We start from the raw sequence: 20,655 nt of genomic DNA on the forward strand, positions 1-20,655 counted from the left end.
TGGGCCAAGTCTTTACATTTGTATATATGTGTATCTACCTCAATCAACACGCTGTGATATAACACTCAACTCTTACAGCTTACCCATTTGAAACGGGACACTTTGTTTGAGTCGAGGTTGTCATTGATTTCCAGGTCCTGAATCACACTCGCCCAGATCTGCCACCCGATAACCCTGGACTACACTTCAAATCCAGTTTTGTATATTCAAATTTCAAAAGCAAGCACAGACACGCGGGAAGTATTCAAGACAGAACTTTTTGTTGGAGATTGTGAGGTTTCTGGATGCGCCACCATCGATGCGCCCAGAGGCCTTTCATGAGCGACAGTCCACCGATGGGCCGGCATCAAGGATACTGACATCACGGACACTTGTTGGCGATCGTGGTTCCGAGACCATTACCAAGAGCAGGGGTAGTTGACGCCAGAGACACAGCGGGTGCCAGCAGGGCAGTCGTAGGCGTAGCCGTTGCCGCCAACGCACCACAAGTAGCTAGTGGAGCTCTGGCAGACATAGCTGTAGGGAGTAGCACCCGAGCAGCTGCCTCCGGGAGAGGGAGGGTTGACGGTGGGCGAAGGACCGGTGGTGGTCTTGACGGCGGTGGTGGTCTTGACAGGAGCAGTGGTGGTGGTGGGGGCAGTGCCGCTGACCTTGAAGCCAAAGGTCTCACTGGTCGAGCCGATACCAGCCTGGCCATAGCCGATCCAGAAGAAACCGTTGGTACCCCAGGAGGCCGTCCACGAGTTCTTGCAGAGCCAGGCCTGCTTCGCATCGTCCCAGCCGACAATGGAAACCGCATGGCCGCCGAGCTGCTGGCTTGAGGTCTGGCGGTAGACAGCATTGTTCTTGCAGCAGTTGTTGAAGTCGCTGTAGACGGTGAAGCCAGTGAAGACGGCGCCGTAGGTCATGATGTGCTGCTTGATCTGGTCGACGCTGCCAAAGGAGGCCTGCGAGATGCCACCGGTGCGGGCGCATCCGGACTTGCAGGTCTGGTCCATGCCGTTGCCAGCACCATAGGGAAAGCACGACTCCATAGCAACACCACGGCTCGAGATGGTGCTGGCGGCGGAACTGGGGTACCAGCCATAGTTACAGCGGGCCTGGCCGGAGCCGAGACAGAAGAAAATGTCGGCCTCGGAGACGTCGAGGTTCAGACGCTGCTGGCTCAGGAAGGTGCTCTCGACGGTTGTGGCCGAAGAGAAGGCAACGCAGCTGCCGCACTGGCCCTGGTCTTTGATGGACGAGACCCAGCCCTGGGTGCGAGAGTCCCACGACGAGGGCAGCAGGGCCGCAAGAACAGCCTCTCCTTGTGTCTTGGCGTCGCCGGCCGAGATGCTCGAGCCCTGTGTGTGTGGAAGGGTGGTGGTAAGTTGGTTGCATGGCGGATGGTGAGTGAGTGAATCGAGCAAGTGGGTCGTGGGAATATGGACAGAACAGCATGCCATATGAAGATCGACAAGCACCACGATGATCGAGTCTGCCAGTTCAACGAGATCGATTGCCAAACTTCACACGGCGAAGGCAGGGGGTTACTTACAAAGACTTGCTGGCGAATAGCCTCGATCTCATCGTCAGAAACAGAGGGCGCCGCGGCTTCAACAAGACCGTCGCTGTCTTGGACATGGTCGTGGACCTGCTTGACAAGAGCCTGGAAATCCGAGTCGTTCTGACGGGCAACCAGCTGGGCGTGGAGCTTGGTGGACTCGGCAGCCATGACCACAGTGGTCTCCTTGGAGCCGATGGCCTTGTCGAGCGAGGTGATGTACTTGTCCCACTTGCCTGAGAACGACAGAAAGCCCATGGCGTTAGCTCGCAAAGAACGTGGGAGACGGCTGGATTCCGAGTAGTCCCCGGGTGGTTTGATTCAGCCGCCGGATGCCAAGAGTACCAAAGGTACCATGGAGAGCGGATACGGACCCTTCTTGACAGAGGCAGCCTGGGCAGAGGCAGAGACACCGAGGATCACAGTCAGGGCGACGGCGGTGTTGACGAGCATTATTGGCAACTGGTTTGTGTTGGGAGAGACTGTTGAGGAATTCTGCTTGAGCTCTGGGCCGGGTCGGTGTCGAGTGCAGGTGATGACGGCGACCAGCGGGTATTTATGCTCGTCCCTCTCGATAGTGGGCTGGTGCTGGGCTCGATCCTCCTCCGAGCCGTTGAGCCAGCAGTACGAGCCACCCGCTCCATCTCGCCTTGACAACCGCCGGTGCCGTGCCGTCCCAAACTCTATCCTGGCCGCATGATCTTTCCACTTTTCGCTTTCTCTCTCTCTCTCTCTCCGGCTTCTGCACACGCAGATGCTGCGATTCAGATCCGAGTGGCAGCCGAGGTCTCTGGCCCCGATGTCGTCAAGATGGCCGCATCTGCCTCCTCTTTCCCCACGATTGCCATCGGTGACTGTCCAACGCACAACGTCCCGGCGGCGCTGCGGCCTGCTGAGCAAACGGCAGCATACAGCGCTGTACTGGCGCCTCTTTTCATCTCGTTCGGCTTGCGCACCGAGCATCGCAGCCGATTCCCAGCCGCCTTCACGCGAACAGGCACATGGTCCGTTTCCACCAGCACCCCCACCAAAACCTTGGGCTGGGTCAGGTCACCTGCCGGTACGAGCCACCCTGGTCTCTGCACACAGCGAACCATCCCAAGTATACCAGCCGACCGGCGCTAAGGTTTCTGGTGGCTGGCCTTGCGTTTTTCCTCCTCCCCCAGAAGGTCATGCGCCCGTGCCCAGCAAGCCCCATCCCGACACAGGTATACAGGGTGCACGGGCTTCGCCGATCCACCATCGAGGACGCGGATGGCTCCGGGAAAGGGCTCGGTCGTCTGCAAGGGCCAGAACGGGCGCCGCATGGTCATGCCTGGACAACCTTACGAGGGTCAGCGGATACGGACCCCACAGCGGGTGGTGGTGGTGGTTGGTGAGCACCATGGAGCGAGCAAGCCACTGAAAGGTGGTCCGTCGAGGGATATGGGAGTGAGGTGCTGGGAGCAAGTGCGATGGCTGTTCATGCTGCAGCGAGATGATGCGTGGTTGCTGTCGGCAGATCGACATGGGGCGTCCAAAGGTTTGCTCGCCAGCAGGACACATGGGCATAGAGTTGGGTCCGCTCGCCGACAAGTTCCCAAGACACATTACTGCCTTCCGGCGGCCGGAACTTCTCTGCCCACTTTCGTCTCGAGGTCGTACCTCCCACCGACCAGGGTCTATCCAACATCATATGACCATAGTCGGAGCAAGTGTTATTTGAACAAATCAAATCAAATCAGATCAAATCAAATCAAATCAAATCGGATCAAAGGCACAATCAAAATGAAAATCAAAAGCAAAATCAAAAGCAAAAGCAAATAAAGATCGAAAGCGAGAGCGATCAAACGAATGGACACTTATCGCCGCAGAGCGGCGGTAACAAAGAGCGAGCGTTATGGATACAGATCAGCGGATAGACGAGAGAGGATCATCTAAACGTCCGCCGCTTGGGCTCAGTGAGGATCAGAAGCGAGGGTGATGGGGGGAGCAGACGAACAGGCAAGCAAACAGACAGACAGGCAAGCAAACAGGCAGACAGGAGATGAGATGGAGAGTGGAGAGTGATAGAGAGAACAAGTGCGTATATGCATGGGTGGAATCTACTCTGCCTTGGTATCCGCAGATCCCGGCAGGAGCGAGAACGGCGATTCGTACACTCCGATCTGGCTGTTGGGCCGGATGTGGAGCTCGATAGCCGCTGTTGAGCCAGAGCGAACAACTTCGGTGTGCTCGTCGTCCTTGACTTGCACACGCTCAGGCTGGGTGATTTGGGGCTCGAAAATGTTCGAGGGCGATTCGAGCAGGCGAGGGGCAGCTGACTGGCTGTTATCAAGGGCTTGATGAGGCTCTGCCGTGCGGGCAGCTTCCTGGTCATAGCTACATTCTTGGCTATAGCTGCGAGGAGCCAGAGCGTGGCCGACGTCAGGAGTGGGGGAGACGATGAGCGAAGCGTTAGAGCAAGTGCGGGAAACAGGAGAAAGCTCACATCATGTTGTAAGGCAGTGTGGGAAAAGAGCCATTCAGAAGACGCTCTGACCAAGCCAGATGATCTGCTGCTGCAAAATTTGCAATCGTGAGGTGCATTCGATGGTCGTGCACACGACAACAAGACTCACGCAGGCGGCTGGGGACGGAACAGCGCAAATGTCACGTTTTTCCATATGCTGCCGTGGTGGAACGGATGAGGCAGCTGACTGTTGTTGAAGGGCCGGTCCTCTTGGGATGCCCACTGTCGAGCTTTGAGCTAGAAGGCAAGTGCGGAATGGTGTGGTCAGTCGGGCGGCTCCTTCAGACGTGGGCTGGATAGAACGGAGTAATCGCAGCACTCGATATGGTTGAAAGTGCCCGTGGATGGCACAACCCATCCTGTTGGTGTACTCGGAGGTTCTGTTTCGACATGGCAGGCTGCATGTAGCCATGGTCCGTGGATCCTGCATGCCCAGTGAAGCCTACCTGCTCGTGGGTGGTTTGGTTCTCAGCAACAAGCTTGGTATGATACAGAAACATGCCCGTGAGCGACAGGGCAACAAAGAAGGTCAGGACTGCTTCGACAAACGTATTGGGTGAGTTAAGGATGAGTGATGTGATTTGGTTGAACGGCGCCAAGTCAGTCATGACAGCGCTAGAGCAGCGATAGACACAAACGTCTCTCTCACAACCTGCATTCTCCCTAGCAATTCGGCAGCACACCGAACGACAGCCACCGCAGACTCCCTGATGCGCCACAAAAAGATATATGATGATGCTGGTTGATGACTCGTGGTCTATGGGTCGATCGTAGGCGATGCTTGCGACCGTGAATCCAAATACGTAGAGCGCCAGGGCCATGGTCGCGAACAGAAAGACGTAAAAGTATCTGTAGTTGCGTTTGCCAATGCAGTTGCCGGTCCAGGGACAGTGATGGTCGTGCACTTGCACACACCGGTTGCAGGAGCTACAGTGCGAGCACCGCGGGGGCCGCCAGATGTTGCAACTTGGACAGAACTTGATCTTGACAGGCATCCCGTTGACGGTGATCTGCCTCGACTCGATGTAGGGGACCTGGGTCGCCGGACCAGGAACGCTGATAAACGGATAGCCTTGGGGAAGAGTCGAGGGGTCGGCCAGGCCAGCCGCGATGCCGGGATCGGCCGTGGTTTCCGGCATGACGTAGTAGGCCATCTCCGGATGTGGGTGGATGTTCTTGGGCAGATACTGTCGTTTGGTTGAAGGTTCGATTCAAGCGAGGCAGCGGTCCGGGCACAACATTGATTTGGGACGGCGGCCGAGGAGGTGGGGGTTGTCCAAATGAGCGATGGATCGTCAGCACAGGGTGGACGAGCCAGACCAAACGGTGGGTCCGGGCCAAGACAGCGAAGGCTGGAGGCTCTGATGGAGAATGTCGGCTGGACACCAGCCAGGACAACAACCGCCTGGATCGATCCCAGAAAGCAACCCATGGCCTGCTTGACCGATGGATTGTGGATTTGGACGACAGCGCTTACCCCCGGATCCGTCAGGAATGTCTTGATATAGCTGGCCAGTGCAAATACCCACAGGATGGCGAATGCGGTGGGCATGGTCCAGATTCCGGTCTGGACATAGTAGGGACAGCTGTTGAGAGAGACGGTGCGGGAAGACGGGGCTCAGCGACCTGCTCGATACAACGACGACCGGCTGGGCAGGTGGATGGTATCGGGGCCGAGAAGCGCCATTCCCAGACGGAGACAGCAGATGACAGCACCTTCAGCATCACCGATACCCTCAGCATCACCGATACCATCAGCATCACCGATACCCTCAGCATCACCGATACCCTCAGCACCATCAGCACCCTCAGCAGCGCCAGCAAAAGCATCCAGCAAAAGCATCCAGCAAAAGCATCCAGCAAAAGCACCACCAACGAAACGACAGCCGACATGTAGAAAGTAAACAGAGCACACAGCAGCTGCTCGAGGATGATCCCGGCCAGAAAGATCTTAAAGTCCTTCCTTTTTGTGCCCTCCGGCAGGTAGTCGCGCCAAGAAGTCGTCATCGGGGGCAGGGGAGGGGGAGGAGCGACAGACGGGCGATGTGGGCAGAGATCGCAGCGGCTTTGACCATCGGGAAGCGGCAGACGAGGCGCGGCGAGCGCGGACTGCACAACGCCGATCCGCCGTCGGTATCCGAGCGCTGTGGAATTCGGCCAGACGGAACAGCACAGGAGTGCTCACGCCGGCGAGGACAGGCCCGTTTGATGTCTCTTTGGTAGATTCAACGGCATATCTTGCAGGTCCACAGCACATCTTGCAAGTTCACAGCACATCTTGCAGGTTTACAACACTTCCGCGCAGAACTGACAGTGCTCCGAGCAGAATTGACAGCAACTGCGCCAGATTCCAACTGGCCACTGAGGGCTGCGGGCGGATATGAACTTGCCACCCGAAATGGCAGATTCCAACTATCAAACCGATATGCTCTGTGGATGTCAACTCAAAATGTACATTCCGGCCTGGCACACAACACTGCCTGCGGCCTGTCCCCGTGGCCCGCGGTTTTTGCTTTGCGGTCCGCTTCTCCCCCCCCCCGGACCAAGGTGCCATTGCTCCTCCAGAGCTTCTTTCCCACCACGTCCGGTGGTGCCGTTGTCATGAATCCCGATCCCCGTACACCCCTGAATTCCGTCCCAGGCCCTTCGCCATCGGCCAGCGAGACGCCCCCGGCCTCGCGGTCCCCGCAGTCCTCCTCGGCGCCCCGTCCACCGTCCAGCGTCTCGGCGCTGTTTGCATCTTCGAGCAAGCGGGCCAGCGATGCATCGTCCAAGAGCAGCTCCGAGAGAAAGCCCGGGGAGGACTCGAAAAAGAGAGTCTCTGTCTCGGCCGCGGCCTCCAGCAAGCAGTCGACCTTGCGGGCCAACCACTACCACCACCATCGCAAGATGAAGAACCGCGGCCGGGTCTCGGTCATGAAGCCTGCTGTCGCTCTGATTCTCCTGGACACGGCAAAGGTCAGCGATGCCGCTGCCAGCATGGCTGCCAAGCGCCAGGACGCCGTCCTCATCGTCAACTCGACCGGCCAGCTCGTTGGCATCCTCACCGACAAGGATCTGGCCTATCGTCTGGTGGCGGAGGGCCTGGATCCGCGCGAAACACCCATATCCCGGATTATGACGGCCAACCCCATCTCGGTCTCGTCCCAGAGCAGCGCAACCGATGCCCTCAACAAGATGGTCGCCGGCCACTTTCGCCATCTCCCCGTCGTCGAGGACGACGACGAGCTCAACGACACCGAAAGCGTCGGCTCGCTCCGGCGGTCCTCCATCTCGTCCTATCCGGAATCCGTGGGCGGCTCGTCCTATGCAGGCTCTTCCAACGGCGACGCGGACGATTCCGCCCCAAGCAACATTGTCGGTGTCCTCGACATCACAAAGTGTCTCTACGACGGCCTCGAGCGATTCGAAAAGATCTACGAGCTGTCGCAGAAGCTTGGCGAAGACGCTGCTCCGTCGCTGCCATCGGACCAGACATCGGCCCTTTCTGGCGACCGAGCATCCCGCGGCGCCGTCGAGGCCGGAATAGCATCTCCCAGCCCGCTGTCGGATCTACGGTATGCCAGGGCCATCAGAAGCCAGCTCTCCTTCCCGACGCTGTCGTCGGTCCTCAAGAACGTGGATATCCCGCCCCCGGTCCTGAGCTTGCGCTCGACCGTTGCCGAGGCAGCCAAGAAGATGCGCTCCACGCGAGAGACGGCCGTGCTGGTCTTTGACTCGGATCCAAAGAACATGTCACCGACTCTGGCTGCGAGCGGGGCTGGCGGCAGCCTTGCAGGCATCTTCACCAGCAAGGATATTGTGCTGCGAGTTCTGGCCGCCGGGCTCGACCCAGCCACCACGACTCTGATCCGGTAGGTGGTCGGCAGCGTCTGGTGCCTTGCCTGGATATGCCGTTGCGATTGCGATGGTCCCTGCCTCTGTACATCTCGCTCCTGTTGCTCTTCAACCATCACCTTTGCAACTATCATCTCTGCATCGATTTCCTTTACAACCATCATCTTTGCATTTATCACCCGCATATCTTCCCGCTCGCCGTATCATCTTGCTGCGATATCTGCTGAGCGGGCTGTGCAGGGCTGTGTCTCCGAGCCCAGCGGCATTGCTGATCCCGCAAGACTCACCGGCTGTTGTCCTTGCCCGATCTGGGCACTGTTCTGACTCCCACAGCGTCATGACGCCGCATCCGGACTGTGTCACGCCCAACACCACGATCCTGGGTGCCCTGCAGAAGATGCATGGTGAGCCGCGACCGCGGGACGGCAGCAGCCTCGAGGGGCCCTTGATGTCGATGTGCTCGATGTCCTCGATGTGCTCGATAATCTCGATGTCAATGTCCTCGATGGCCTCGATGTCCTTCCAGCCACCGACTGTTTGTTGTGTTTGTGGACTAATGCCGATCTGCTCACTCCCGTCCCTCCGACCCGGATGTGCGGTGTACTTTGTCTTCGCTTCTCCCCTCACCATTTGCAGCTGGACGATATCTCCACCTGCCCGTCGTGGATGACGACGGCTTTGTCGAGGGCCTCGTCGACGTGCTCAAGCTGACTTACACGATCTTGTCGCAGGTATGGTGTCCATGTGCAACTTTATGATTTGCATTTGCACCTTCCCTGTCCGCCAATCCATCGATATGCCATCATCCATCCATGTTTCGCGATCCATCTGGACTCGATCATTCATACGCCACAGTCGGACTCACTGGTGTGCTCTTCTCTCACTCTTGGCCGGCCCACAACTGCTTGTACATCGGTCCTCGCCATCCCTCGACTTCAACGCTCCTCCCGAACCCATTGGCAATCCGGCACCGTCCAGCTCACCACGTCCCCTCCCGACAGCCGCGACGGCCCCATGTGGAACAGCTTCTGGGATGCGATTCTGGTGCAGGCCGAGACAGCCCGGAGCACCTCTATCCCAACAGTCCCGTCTCGGCTCTCGGCTCCCGAGCGACCGCCCCTCGACGGTGCAGCCCAGAATGGTTACCAGCGACCCCGCTCGGCATCGACGTCATCCAACACCCGTCCCAACGGCGTGCCTTCGAACTTGAGCTCGAGCCCGGCCCCGGTTGGCTCAGCCTCGTGGGCGGCTCCACCAAGCACCACCCGTGTCAACGCCACGGACACCTCGAGCCTCCTCGACGGAGACTCGGAGCTTGGTCTGGCCCCGAGCGACTCGGCCTCGATAACTGGGAGCCAGGTCCTGTCGAGCCTGGGCCGCCTGGGACCCGATCGCTTTGTGTACAAGTTCAAGGATCCCGCCACCGGCAGAGTGCACCGCCTCACGTCCAGCAGCAGCAATCTGCAAGCCGTCAAGGACGAGGTCATCGTGCGTCTGGCCAACAAGCGTGTCGACAAAGCGCCCGTCTCGGACTCTGTGTCGGTGATCTCGACCATGAGCTACTCTGCCGAGGTCACCGACCAGGAGCGGGCACAGCATGCTTTTACCATGAGCTACGTCGACGACGAAGGCGACCGCGTGTCTCTGTTTGTCAATCGGGATCTCGAGGACGCCATTCAGACGGCCCGGCGGCTGGGCTGGTCGCGCTTGCTCGTTACCATCACACGAGCTGCCTCTGCAGGCCAGCCCGACAGTGCCCTCCTTGCCGACTCTCAAGAGGCTCTCAAGTCCAATGAGCCTTCTCTTGCCAAGCAATCCGTGTCTGTGCCTGCGGCATCGTCATCGTCATCACCGCCGGCGTCATCATCGTCCCGCCAAACCAGCCGGGACTCGCGAGACAAGTCCAAATCCAAGCACAGCGACAGTGGACACATCAGCGCCACCACATCGGGTCTTGTCGTGGTTTCTGGAATTGTCCTGCTCGGTGCAGTCTTGTTCGGCCGCAATCTACTGCGATGAATCAGCCAGTGACGACGGTGTGCGAATGAACATGCGCCCGTGCGGCTTGGACTGAGCAGAGGAGCCGCACAACTTCCGGTGGCTTCGATGATCGCAATCTTGCCTCATAATCATGACCACCTCCCCCCCCTCAACTCGGGAGAAAAGAAAAGGATGAAAAAACACAAACAGAATGGCCTCTTTTGCTCGTGCCTGAATATGGCTATGCGTGCCTGAATATGGCTATGTTGCCCACCTCCAGGACCAGGCTTTTGGACTTGCTCTTCGAGTTCAAGGTCCAAAGCCCAAAGTCTTCTGAACCGTCCTCCTTCGACTTCTGACTTTTTCAGATGAACGCTGTATATTGGTCTTTTTGTTTTTCCTTCTTCTTCTTCTTCTTCTTGTAGCTGATTGCCCGCTCTTTTGAATGGAATATACACTTCCATTGTTCACAAAGACTATCGGCGATGTGGGAGCATGGCAGGAGATATGTCTCGAGCCCCTCGTCTGAAGCACTCTCGCTATTTCGAGCGATTCCGCCACCGCCAGACGAAATTGACAGCCGCGACTGGAGGTGACAACGGCGGCCTGGTAATACAACCGGGCGACATCTCAAAGTGACCCGCGTCGATGAGTACTGCTCGACGCTCTTCCTCCGAGTGATCTGAGCTCGTCCCACGAGTCTTGTGATATCATGGGAGCTGGAGAGTGTATTCAAGTGTTGTGCAGGTTGGCAGATGCCCGAGGCATCGCCGGCGGTGCGTGGGCCATGACAGCGATGGGGACCAGTGCGTCCAATCATAGTCCAGAAACCATCGGGGAGGGGCCGAGCCGAGGGAGACGTTTCAGGTCGATTCACTGCGATTGAAGCGGCGTCGGATAGCCGTGTCGCTGCCTTACGGGAGATGCGCCGCAACTTGGGCCAGGGGTCCTTTGAGCTCGGTTCCAGCCTGGATCAAAAGACCTGCTCCGAGAAGCACAGATCACCACGAGATGTGAGCAACGCAATGCGAAAACATAGGTGCGGTCGGCATGGACACACGTATGTTCATGGCCGATCAACCTTGTCCCGAGCATCATGAATCGCCCAGGTTCGGGAGGCTGCTTGTTCACGGCGAGCTCATGTCGCCCAGCCCGACCGTTGAAAGCCAGAGTGGCAAGATGGCCGAACAAAGCCCAAGCAATACTTGCCCACTTTGCACTCAGTATTCGAGATCAGCGTCAGTATCAGCTTGGGGTTTTTGAACTGGACGATTTGGCGGTTGTCTGTGATGGTGGTGATCATGCTGTTCTCGCCAAGACCAAGTTTATCGGCCTGAATGGTGTTGATGGTGTTCGCGGAGGGGGAGTCCCAGTGGTTGTTGTGCACGGATGATGAGCCGCGCCAATAGAGATCGGGTATCAGATCGGGATGGAAAGGCACATATGATTGACGCCTCCGGGGGTAGCCACTTGGAGAGATAGCCACTGGGGAGTGATGGCCCTCCTTTCACTCAGCTATAAAACACCAGGGATGTGCGTCGATCGTCGAACCTGTCCCGAGCACGAGCTGAACGTGACAGCGTAGATTCCGTCGGCAACAGTTTCAACAAAGTCTGCGCTGGTTGCTGGAAAGTCGAATGGGCAGTCGGCGAGGATGAGAATCGAGCGCCACGGATGGCTTGGAGGAGCTGGATCGTTTCTGAGGAGCGGACGCTCTGCGCGAGCGAGATCACACGGTCGTCTGCACAGACAATGGCCGGCATGGGACGTACCTTTGGCTACCGGAACGCCCTGGTAGTCCGAGATGATGACGGCTTGCAGCCCAGGTGTTCTGGTCGGGCGAGGGATGGATAAGGATCAGTCCGGGGAAGAAGGGTTGATGGGAAGGCACCAGCGCCTCGAACGAGACAACACGAGCAAGGAGGCCGATGAGGCTCTATGGCGTGTCGGGTACATCTGATGCCATGGGCGAGCTGTTGCTTCTGTCGACGGATCGGTTGCCTGGCAACAGGCCAGCTGAATCTGCGGATTTGTACCTTTCGAGGTGCCTGTTCAGCAGGGCTTGGAGCTATCGCATGACGAGCGGTTGGACGGAGGCCAGATAGAGACACACATGTCATGATGAGGGGCGGCATGGGCATTCAACGCAGATACAGGCCGCAGCGGCAAAGAATGGAGGGATTCGTGCCAGAGATGGTCGGGAGTGGAGGATCGAGGAGGCGATGGGATGACCTGCCGAGAGGATTGGCCAGCAGCGGCGACAAAGGAAGACATCACATGAAGAAGAGACATGGACAGGAGTGCCAGGACCTGGCACTGCCATAGGGAAAGACATGGACCGCCGAGTGGCCATGGTGGCCGTGGCAGCCAGGGGGTGGACATACCTGGTTCATGGCGATGGATCACAGAGGCGACGGACAGCGGGCTGGGACGAGGAGGATTTGGGGCAGAAAAGGCAGCGCAACCGGGAGGGCTGGCAGGATGGATCGAGGGCGGGTCGAGGGCGGGTCGAGGGTGGGTCGAGGGCGGATCGAGGGCGGATCGAGGGCGGGTCGAGTGAGTGGGTCGTGACGGCAACGTGGCCAATCCTGAGCCAGTCGCGGTCGCGGTCAGCCGAATTCGCTGCGGACAAGGCGCGGGGCGAATCGCTGCGCCGTCCAGGACATGGGCGATGCAGCAGGCCGGCAAGGAGGCCAGGACGCACGGCGGTGCAATCGACAGCGCATCCCAGAGCCGCAACGAGGATGGAGGCACGGGGGGGGGGTGGATGCGGAGATGTCGTTGCTCGAACGGCCGGGGAGAAATGGCAGCACTGGCAGAATCAGCAGCACTGGCAGAATCAGCAGAACCGGCAGAATCAGCAGAACTGGCAGAATCAGCACCGAAAGAGACCCAATGCACATCACACTTCCAAGAAGCGCTGCATTTCCGCATCGGCCATGATAGAGCCCTGCATCGAGCCATATCCACTTCGATGCCCCTCATGCTGTCGCCGAATGCCGACAGCCGATGTCGCCCTCTGCCGAGCGCAGGGCCGTGGGCCGCTCTTGTCGTTGATCCGACGCACACACACACACGTCTTGGCGTCCGTTATGAATCGGCGCCGTCGCCGTTCTGCGCTTGCGCTCCTCTGCGCATCTCATTGCCGTTTCCGCCCATCTCATCCCGTCGCCAGCTCACCGCCAGCTCATATCCAGCTCACTGCCAGCTCATCGCCAGCTCACACTTGCTTGCTCGCTCCATTGCTTTTAACCCCCCCCCTCGCTTCGATCAAAGTCCAGATCTGTCCTCTGCCTCGTCCCAAGTCTCGAGATCAACACGCTCGACTTCCGTCAACCCCCCCGGATCCCTCCATCCAGTGCCGGCTTGTCCATCGACAAAGCCAATCTGCCACCGCCATCGTCGTCGCCATCGCCACCGCTGCCCTGTGTTATCCCAACTCCAGCGACCTCGTCGTGACCATCCGCTTCACCGCCAAGCTCTCTCGTTTGTCCTGCAAAGCCTCAGCCCTGTCTCAGCCAGTCGACTCTGCGTCGTCCTCAATCCAGCCACTTCCTCCTACCACTTAGCCAGTCCCGGCCAAACCTGTCCAGCGCTCTCCCGAATCGTCCATGTTCAACGACTCTTCCTTCTCGTTCTCCTTCATCCCGTCCTTCTCGTCAGTGCCCTCTGCGGCCGATGAGGAGATCCAGAAGCTGGCCGAGTTCCTGCTAGCTTCGAATCCCTCGCTGTTGTCGTCGGTGCCGCTCCAGACCATCGATTCTACGCCGCCCGTCAACCCAGACTACAGCCTGGAAGCGCTACTCTCGCCCCCGATCAGTGTCTATCCCATGATCAGCAACCTTCCCGTCACCTCTGTCGGTGGCACTGGCCCCGGCCTCGATCCCAGCTTCGATATCTTTGGCACTCTGCCTCCCTCGCCACCGTCCTCGTTGTCGACGGCGTCCCCGCCATCGCAGAGCGCCGCATCGCTGCCGTCGTCCTCGCCCGATCTGCCGATGGGCGACATCGGTGCTGACCAGGGTCAGTCGGGATCTCCACGAGCGGCCGAGTCAAGCACCTCCGGATCCCCTCCCCCCTCCTCGGCGGGCCCAAGCGCCGGCGCAACCAGTCGTAAGCGCAAGCTCACGGTCGAGGAGAAAGAGGAGAAATCCAAGCAACGGTAGGCGCCTTTGGGTCTCGAGAACACTCTCCTCGGCAGTCGGCCAGTGGCTTGCAAATGCCGATGTCATCCACTCACATGCATCCTCCATTGCCCCCCCCTTCTCTGCTTCCAGAGCCCTGAAGAACCGACTCGCAGCCCAGGAATCTCGCGATAAAAAGAAACAATACATCCAGGATCTCGAAGACGACAATGCCTCGCTCAAGCAGCAGAAGGATCAGCTCCTCGAGAGAGTCCAGACCCTCGAGGAGCTGAACCAGTCGCTCACCCACAAGATGGACACCCTGATCCAGCACTTCTCGGTCTTCCAAAAGGCCATGATTCTGCCTGCGCCGACGCCCGATCCTTCGCCTGCTCCTTCGTTTTTCCCCGACTTTGACTTTTCTGCCATCCTCAAGTCCACGCCATCGTCCTATCCTGCGTCGACCACCACCAGTCTCTCCAAGGGCCTCCTCAGTCGTGCATCGTCAACCACCGCCTCTGCTATTCTCGAGCCCATCTCTCGTGGACCTCATCCTCTGGTATCGCTTCTGGCCGTCTCGTGGGTCAACTCTTTTGTCTATCACAAGTTTGCACCAAACAAGCCTGCGACCATCCTCCAAGCGGCAGCACGACAGCTGCCCAGCCCACGGAGCTTTTACACCCTGCCTGCTTCGCGCGGCTCTGTGGGTCTGGCTGGCCTCTTCCCGAATCTGAAATGTGAGTAGTAACCACCAGCCCATTCGGCTGTCGGTCTAGGGTGTGCGTATGGAGAGGAGGAGACCATCGACAAATTTGTTGGCATACTATTCGATCCACACCTGCTCGCATTCCACATCCACTCGCATTCCACGCCTGCTCTGGATATGCATCCGTTGGCCGATTCCCGCACATGTATCGTGGCACTGCGGCCCTACATGTCCCAACTCACCACGACCCTCTACCACATCCATCCAGCGTTCTTCGACCTGTCGCTGAATCAAAAGAAGTCGAGCTACCCGATCCAACGGCTGTTTTCATGAGCGAGTCCTTGGTTGTTGGATCTGCATCGCTCATCCCCTCTGTCCCATCCTGTACACGCTTCTTTGTTTCTGCTTTGATATTTTAGATTTTTTCGTTCGTCCATCCCGTCCGCCCGCTGTTTTTCGATATGCCGGCGGCGGCGGCGGTCATCTCGCACGTCCCCTTCTCGCTATATGTGTTCAAAAGCTCGAGCCCTATATCTGCATGAACCTTTCAGCCACTGTATCACCCCTCTGCTCCTCCTTCAGGCCAGCTCCTGGTACTGGGGTTCGAGAGTGTTCTTGCTCCACCGGTGATATCTATTTGAATGGAATGAGCAAACCTCTTTCAGGAAACCTCATAAACTCCTCTCTCTCATCATTAACCATCGAAGGGACGAGGTCGATGGCTGGTGGTTGAAGTGGCGAGACAAACCAGTTGATGGCGGCCATGCTTTGGGAAATGTAGTCTTGGATACACTCGGTCGATCCCCTGTGTCGATGTGGGAGTGTGTGCATTCACTCGAGGTGGTGGATGCATTCAGCCCTCTGGACCAAGTGTGGTGTATCGATATCAAGATGCTCGACCTTCTCAAGTCGCATGGCTTCCCGGCACTGTGAGCACACTCTTTTGGCCATGATTGCAATGAGTGGGTGCGTACCCAGGTTCCAGAACAAACCAACTGCCCTGGCTCAAAACGGGGTGCCCCATTTCGTTTCGGGAACACTGTAAACATATGTATATTCACGATCCAGAATGAAAGCCGTCGTTGGCTGTTGAAGCAATCCGCTCTGCTTCGCTTCGTCCACCTTGATAATTCCAAGCCCCTGGCTCAGAAATGCCGGCACATGCCCATGCTTCCACCACCCCTTCCATCCTTGCTTGCTTGCTTGCTTGCATCCTTCCTTCTTGCCTCTACTCGTAAAAAAACGCAGGCTGTGACAGAACGTCAGCCACAAACCGGCCCATCACATTTGGGTTCTTGACCAGGCTGTCCAGCAGAGAGCCCTCGCAGCTGAGGCCCGTGAACAGGCCGTGGCATGCGGGCTCGCGCGCAATGTTGCGGAGAACCAGAAGGGCAGTTAGCGGGATACCGACGAGCTCCACGGCGTAACCGCTTCCATCGCTAGCCTGTCGGCCGACAGCTCCACCTCCGGCATTGACGTTGCCATTGGCGCTGGCGTTCGGGCCGTGCTGTGGCACATGGGCATAGAGAGGCGCCCCATGTGTCTGTGGCGAGTGGTGATAGGAAGACTGTGCCATCGTTCCGTGAGCAGCGCTGAGCGGCTTTCTGGAGGGCTGCGCCTGGGTCGTTGCGATGCTAGGTTGTCCCCGCGACGGCTCAGACTTGTCCGTGCCCGAATCGTCCTTGCCTTGAGACTCTTTTGCTTCCGCCGACTTGGATGCAACCAGATGCGTTGTCAGGTGTGCCTTGAGCGCCTGTAGCGTGCGCTTGGACACGGTGCAGTGCTTCCACCGGCAAGCATGCTCTGCTGAGCTTCCATCCACATCCATATCGCTGCCAATGTGCTCGTCGCGGATGTGTTTGATAAGCTCCTCGAGACTGGCGTAGTTTGCTGGACATTGGGGTTGTGGTGCACCCGAAGCGCCCCACCAGCACACATGCTCGGCGGTTGTCGAGGATGGCACCGACAAGGGCTGGGCATCATCCATCTGTTCGTCCGAGTCTTTCTGTTCGTCCGAGTCCTCCTGTTCGTTGACTGCTCCCTGGGCTGGATCTGAGGACACTGCTGTTGCTTTCGATCCAGAATCAGTGACAATGGATGTTGAATGGGTTGTCGGCGCAGCAATCGCCGCTGTAGGATCAGAGGCGTTGTCGGTATCGATAGCAGGACCGGCCGATGCTGGGGTCGGCGATTCGGTCGTGGCAGCAGAGGTAGCGCTTTGATGCATCTGAGCCGACAGGTGCTGCGTGTAGTTGAGCATCGCTGCTGATCCCAGAGTCGACATCGATGTCGATGCCAACACCGCCGCCGCCGCCGCTGCTGCCGCAGCTGATAGCGGTGCTGGCACTGGCACTGGTGCACCTCCGGCGCTAGGAATAAGCGATGCCAGGTTGGACAGCGAAGCGCCGACAGTCGAGGTCACCGGACCAACTATGGCGGACCGAAGATCTCTGCTTGGGGTCTTGGTCAGCGCCGGCTTCATGTGGTGAGGACGTGCCCGCTTGGCCATCGATTCATCCTGGCCATCGATGTAGTCATCATCGTCGTCGTCATCTTCGTCGTCCTCATCGTCTTCATAACCATCCTCACCATCGCCTTCGTCGTCGTCGTCTTCAAAGTTCTCGTTTTCGTGATGAGGGTCGGTCCCCGATCGCCCCGCATGGGGTTGGAGGGACATTTCGGGGGCAAACGGTTCCTTTCTTGGTCGACCGCGGGAGCGCTTTATGGACATCGGCGTTGTCGTAGCAGAAGCAGTAGAAGAGGCAGCGGCGGCAGCGGCGGCGGCGGCGGCGGCGGCGGCGGCGACGGCAGCTGATGTGTCCATCGGCAACGACTTGATCTGGATCCCGCGAATCTGCATATCGTTGAGACCCACTCCGAGGGTGGAAGTAAACTCGGACTGGGGAAAGACGACCTTGATATGCTTGAGAAGCTCGTCGATGGGATGCTGGGGCAGCTGGTAGTGGTGGCAATCGAGGGCATAGGCGTGGTGGAGGGCTGCCACCGACACGAGTCGGCCAGGCTTGGGCTCGCAGCGCAGTTGGAGCCTGGTAAAATATGGTTGTCGATGGAGTAAACATGGCACGATGCCAGATGGAGAAGCCATATTGTCAGCTGGTTGTCCATCGCAGTGGTGCAAACTGATGAAAGGCATTGCTTGAAGCAAACTGTCGACTCAGCTGTGTTGCAAGCACAACCAGTCATTACGGACGGATTCAGATGCAGATAGAAGCTTACCAGGCCGCAACGGGATCGACCGCCGCCCGAATCAGCAGCGGCAGTGCATGCTGTCCCGCAGGATTCAAGCGGCCAGGCTGAGCACCGGGCGGCACAGCATGGCCAATGTCGCCGACCGGATAGCCATTCGAGGCTGACGCAACAGCGTTCATCGCAGCGGCGCCCGCTGAGTGGTAGTGGGGATACGCTGCATTCGCACCGACTGCTGCCAAGGCAGTCGCGGCCAGAGTCGGCAGCGTGGATCCAGTCGATGCAGCAGCAAACTTGGGAGCCTTCCACTCAATCAGCCGGATGAGGCTCTTGACCAGACCCGTGCCGCCACAGTTGGCGATGCGAATGCACGATTGCGCGCTGCGGTTCGTCAGCTGGTACATGTACTCCAGGATCGACTCGATCAGCTCGTCCTCGTCTCGGAGCAGCAGGAGCGTAATCATGCGCGTTGTCACAGTCTCGTCGATCTGGTTGATGACGGCGACGTTGGCCTCCTGCATCGAGAGGCTCGTCAGCGACCGAATCGCACCCAAGACAAAGCATCGGTCGTTGTCAAAGATCATCTTGCGGAGGCATGCCAGATAGAAATCGTGCTTGCCCCGGAGCATATAGTGCGGTGCGATGCACTCGAATATCTCGAGTCCGTACGCCTTGATCTGCACAAAGACACTGACGGACGACAGCGCGAGGATCTTGGCAATCATGGTCAGGACCGTGTGATGGGTTGAGAAGAAGCGGCCGTTTTGATCGAGGCAGCCAAAGTTGCGGATGATGTGGAGGACCTGCAGAAAACGCTCGGTGTTGAGACTGATCTCCTCGGTTTCAAACAGGGTGATGTCGGTCAGCATCGGAAACTTGCCCAGTAGCGAGACGGATCGGCCGCCTTCGCCGTAGACAGGAAACAGATCCTTCTGAGTCGTCTCAAAGTTATCGGCCACTGTGTTGAGCACCAAAGTCTCCAGGAACGGCAGCGAAAAGCCAAGGACAGCATCGAGAATATGATGGATCGACGCAACATGGAAAGCTGGATTGCAGTGGCTTGAGGCTCGTATCAGGATGTTGAAGGCCCAGTCGACTTCGTTGGGCAGCCCCGACTCGAGCGCCAGCAACACTCTGTTCTGGGGGCTGCCGTTGAGATACTTTTCTGGTGCCCGAGAATCCAACACAACAGAACAGAGCACCGTCGCGCATGCAGCGATGGATATGAGTGATGCGAGACATACGGTCGACGCAAGGCGAGCTTCCCAGGCGCAAGGCGACAGTCGCCAGATGCTCACCGTCGCTGGTCTCGAGGATCGAGGGCTTGTATCGGCTCATGCTAGCGCCCATGTTGAGGGCAATCTTGCTAGGTGGCACGGCAACGGGCACCATGACCACCCGAGTTGGCGGGGTCCGTTGCAGAGCATCGATGGCTCGATTCCGCTTGAGCATCTCGTTCCGGAGCACTTCGCCTGGTGACAGACCCGCGACGGGACACAGCAGCTATGAGCATTGTGTGATCCAACCAGAGCGACAGATGCAAGGGCTGCCAAGCAGAAGACTGGACAAGGATGGAGTGAAGACACTCCCGACCAGCGGGCGGAGCCCAAGCGCACCTCGTTGCTTCTTTGTGAGAACGACGGGTTCGGGGCTGGCGGTCGGGTCCGCAGCGGCATGGCTGTCGTCGACAGACGGCTCCGGTCGCTTCTGTTCGTATTCCCGGAGGTATTTTTGGTATATCTGCTTTACAGCATGAGTCCAATTGATGCTGCTCTGCGAGAGATCGAGAGAGTCGACGATCTTGGACCACGACCGGTCTGCCACGACCTGCAAAGCGAGCAATGGGAGTTGTTTCCGCAGTGGCCGAAGGGGGGGGAATCAGCCATATCAGCAAAGTCTTGGATCGCCACAGGATAAGGCTCAAAACGTCGGAGCCAGCAAAAGGATATCCAAATGCAGGTGTGGAACAAACACAGATGCGTTGGGATCGCATACCTTCTCATAACCGCCGAGAGCAACGACCGAGTTGAAGAGATGCTCCAGATCGAGAGGCTTGCCGCCCAATGTCGGTGTTGCTGAGAGTGGGGCGCTGGTTTCGGACCAGACATTGAGGGGAGAGAACACGGAGCAAAGAGAACCCCAAATGTCCAGAGGAGACGGCAATGAGACCGACATAGACGATCAGATCAGGGTTGGTCGACGTAGATACGGCTGCAAACTCCAGTCCGAGCCACACAACCCGGCCGGGAACGACCGCACCAAGATCCATTGGCGAGTGAGATCGGGAACGGTCGCGATCCACGGACGAGCCCGCCCCGGTATCGAGGAGCGAGAGACAGTGACACAATGGAGCGACATGTACCCGTTGCGCTTGTGGAATGCCTCGAGATCTCGAAGGAAGGTTGTCTTGGCCATGCTGAATTGTCTCTGGGCAAGCGGGCTGGGTGACTATCAGGACGGCAGGGTCGGCCTGGTTGGAATGACGAGACAGGGCGCGGAAACAGATCCACTCGATCGATGCGGCTGGGCGAATAAACAAGCGGGACTGCAGGGCCGAGAGACGCTTGGCCGATCGCCACGGTATGCCGCGAGGATGCTATTCGTCTGTGATCAGGAAGATCGGCGGGATGACGGGTCGCTCTGGCCCAACCCAGATCGACAGAACGGAACTGGGCTGTCGCTTGGCCAGGGCGAGAAGGCGCTCTCGGTCATGTGAGTGTCACACGCCTGCGCCACAGCGAGTCCAACGCCCCTGTCTTGGTCCGGC

The 20,655-nt window shown here is 58.3% G+C and overlaps 6 protein-coding genes across 6 annotated transcripts; 2 read left to right on the top strand and 4 right to left on the bottom strand.

Annotated features, from left to right (window-relative positions):
• Positions 1–185: 185 nt before the first annotated feature.
• On the bottom strand, positions 186–2,147 carry BJ171DRAFT_599118 (uncharacterized protein). Its single transcript, XM_053114896.1, has 3 exons — positions 1,918–2,147; positions 1,538–1,779; positions 186–1,343 (listed from the first exon to the last, which is right to left on the bottom strand). Exons 1-3 carry the CDS (start codon positions 1,994–1,996, stop codon positions 399–401), a joined length of 1,266 nt encoding a protein of 421 aa, XP_052966796.1. The 5' UTR covers positions 1,997–2,147; the 3' UTR covers positions 186–398.
• Positions 2,148–3,627: 1,480 nt separating this feature from the next.
• BJ171DRAFT_581853 (DHHC palmitoyltransferase-domain-containing protein) lies at positions 3,628–6,041 on the bottom strand (the record flags this gene model as incomplete). Its single annotated transcript, XM_053114127.1, has 6 exons — positions 3,628–3,922; positions 4,144–4,271; positions 4,481–4,569; positions 4,732–5,221; positions 5,512–5,601; positions 5,751–6,041. The coding sequence occupies 6 exons, from the start codon at positions 6,039–6,041 to the stop codon at positions 3,628–3,630; spliced, it is 1,383 nt and encodes a 460-aa protein (XP_052966797.1).
• A 523-nt stretch (positions 6,042–6,564) lies between these two features.
• On the top strand, positions 6,565–10,322 carry BJ171DRAFT_505199 (uncharacterized protein). The gene is made up of 4 exons (XM_053111014.1): positions 6,565–7,888; positions 8,205–8,275; positions 8,508–8,602; positions 8,850–10,322. Exons 1-4 carry the CDS (start codon positions 6,636–6,638, stop codon positions 9,888–9,890), a joined length of 2,460 nt encoding a protein of 819 aa, XP_052966798.1. The 5' UTR covers positions 6,565–6,635; the 3' UTR covers positions 9,891–10,322.
• Positions 10,323–10,521: 199 nt separating this feature from the next.
• BJ171DRAFT_505201 (Ragulator complex protein LAMTOR3) lies at positions 10,522–12,262 on the bottom strand. The gene is made up of 6 exons (XM_053111015.1): positions 12,236–12,262; positions 11,888–11,919; positions 11,624–11,682; positions 11,403–11,476; positions 11,061–11,184; positions 10,522–10,833 (listed from the first exon to the last, which is right to left on the bottom strand). Exons 1-6 carry the CDS (start codon positions 12,242–12,244, stop codon positions 10,766–10,768), a joined length of 366 nt encoding a protein of 121 aa, XP_052966799.1. The 5' UTR covers positions 12,245–12,262; the 3' UTR covers positions 10,522–10,765.
• Positions 12,263–13,149: 887 nt separating this feature from the next.
• Positions 13,150–15,117, top strand: BJ171DRAFT_100293 (uncharacterized protein). The gene is made up of 3 exons (XM_053105383.1): positions 13,150–14,013; positions 14,129–14,712; positions 14,950–15,117. Exons 1-3 carry the CDS (start codon positions 13,463–13,465, stop codon positions 15,012–15,014), a joined length of 1,200 nt encoding a protein of 399 aa, XP_052966800.1. The 5' UTR covers positions 13,150–13,462; the 3' UTR covers positions 15,015–15,117.
• A 593-nt stretch (positions 15,118–15,710) lies between these two features.
• Positions 15,711–20,540, bottom strand: BJ171DRAFT_599123 (uncharacterized protein). The gene is made up of 6 exons (XM_053114897.1): positions 20,251–20,540; positions 19,884–19,977; positions 19,505–19,715; positions 19,187–19,360; positions 17,919–19,053; positions 15,711–17,728 (listed from the first exon to the last, which is right to left on the bottom strand). Exons 1-6 carry the CDS (start codon positions 20,301–20,303, stop codon positions 15,910–15,912), a joined length of 3,486 nt encoding a protein of 1,161 aa, XP_052966801.1. The 5' UTR covers positions 20,304–20,540; the 3' UTR covers positions 15,711–15,909.
• Positions 20,541–20,655: the final 115 nt, after the last annotated feature.

This window comes from Polychytrium aggregatum (genome assembly GCF_025602895.1).
Source record: "Polychytrium aggregatum strain JEL109 chromosome Unknown BJ171scaffold_18, whole genome shotgun sequence".
Lineage (NCBI taxonomy): Eukaryota > Fungi > Chytridiomycota > Chytridiomycetes > Polychytriales > Polychytrium > Polychytrium aggregatum.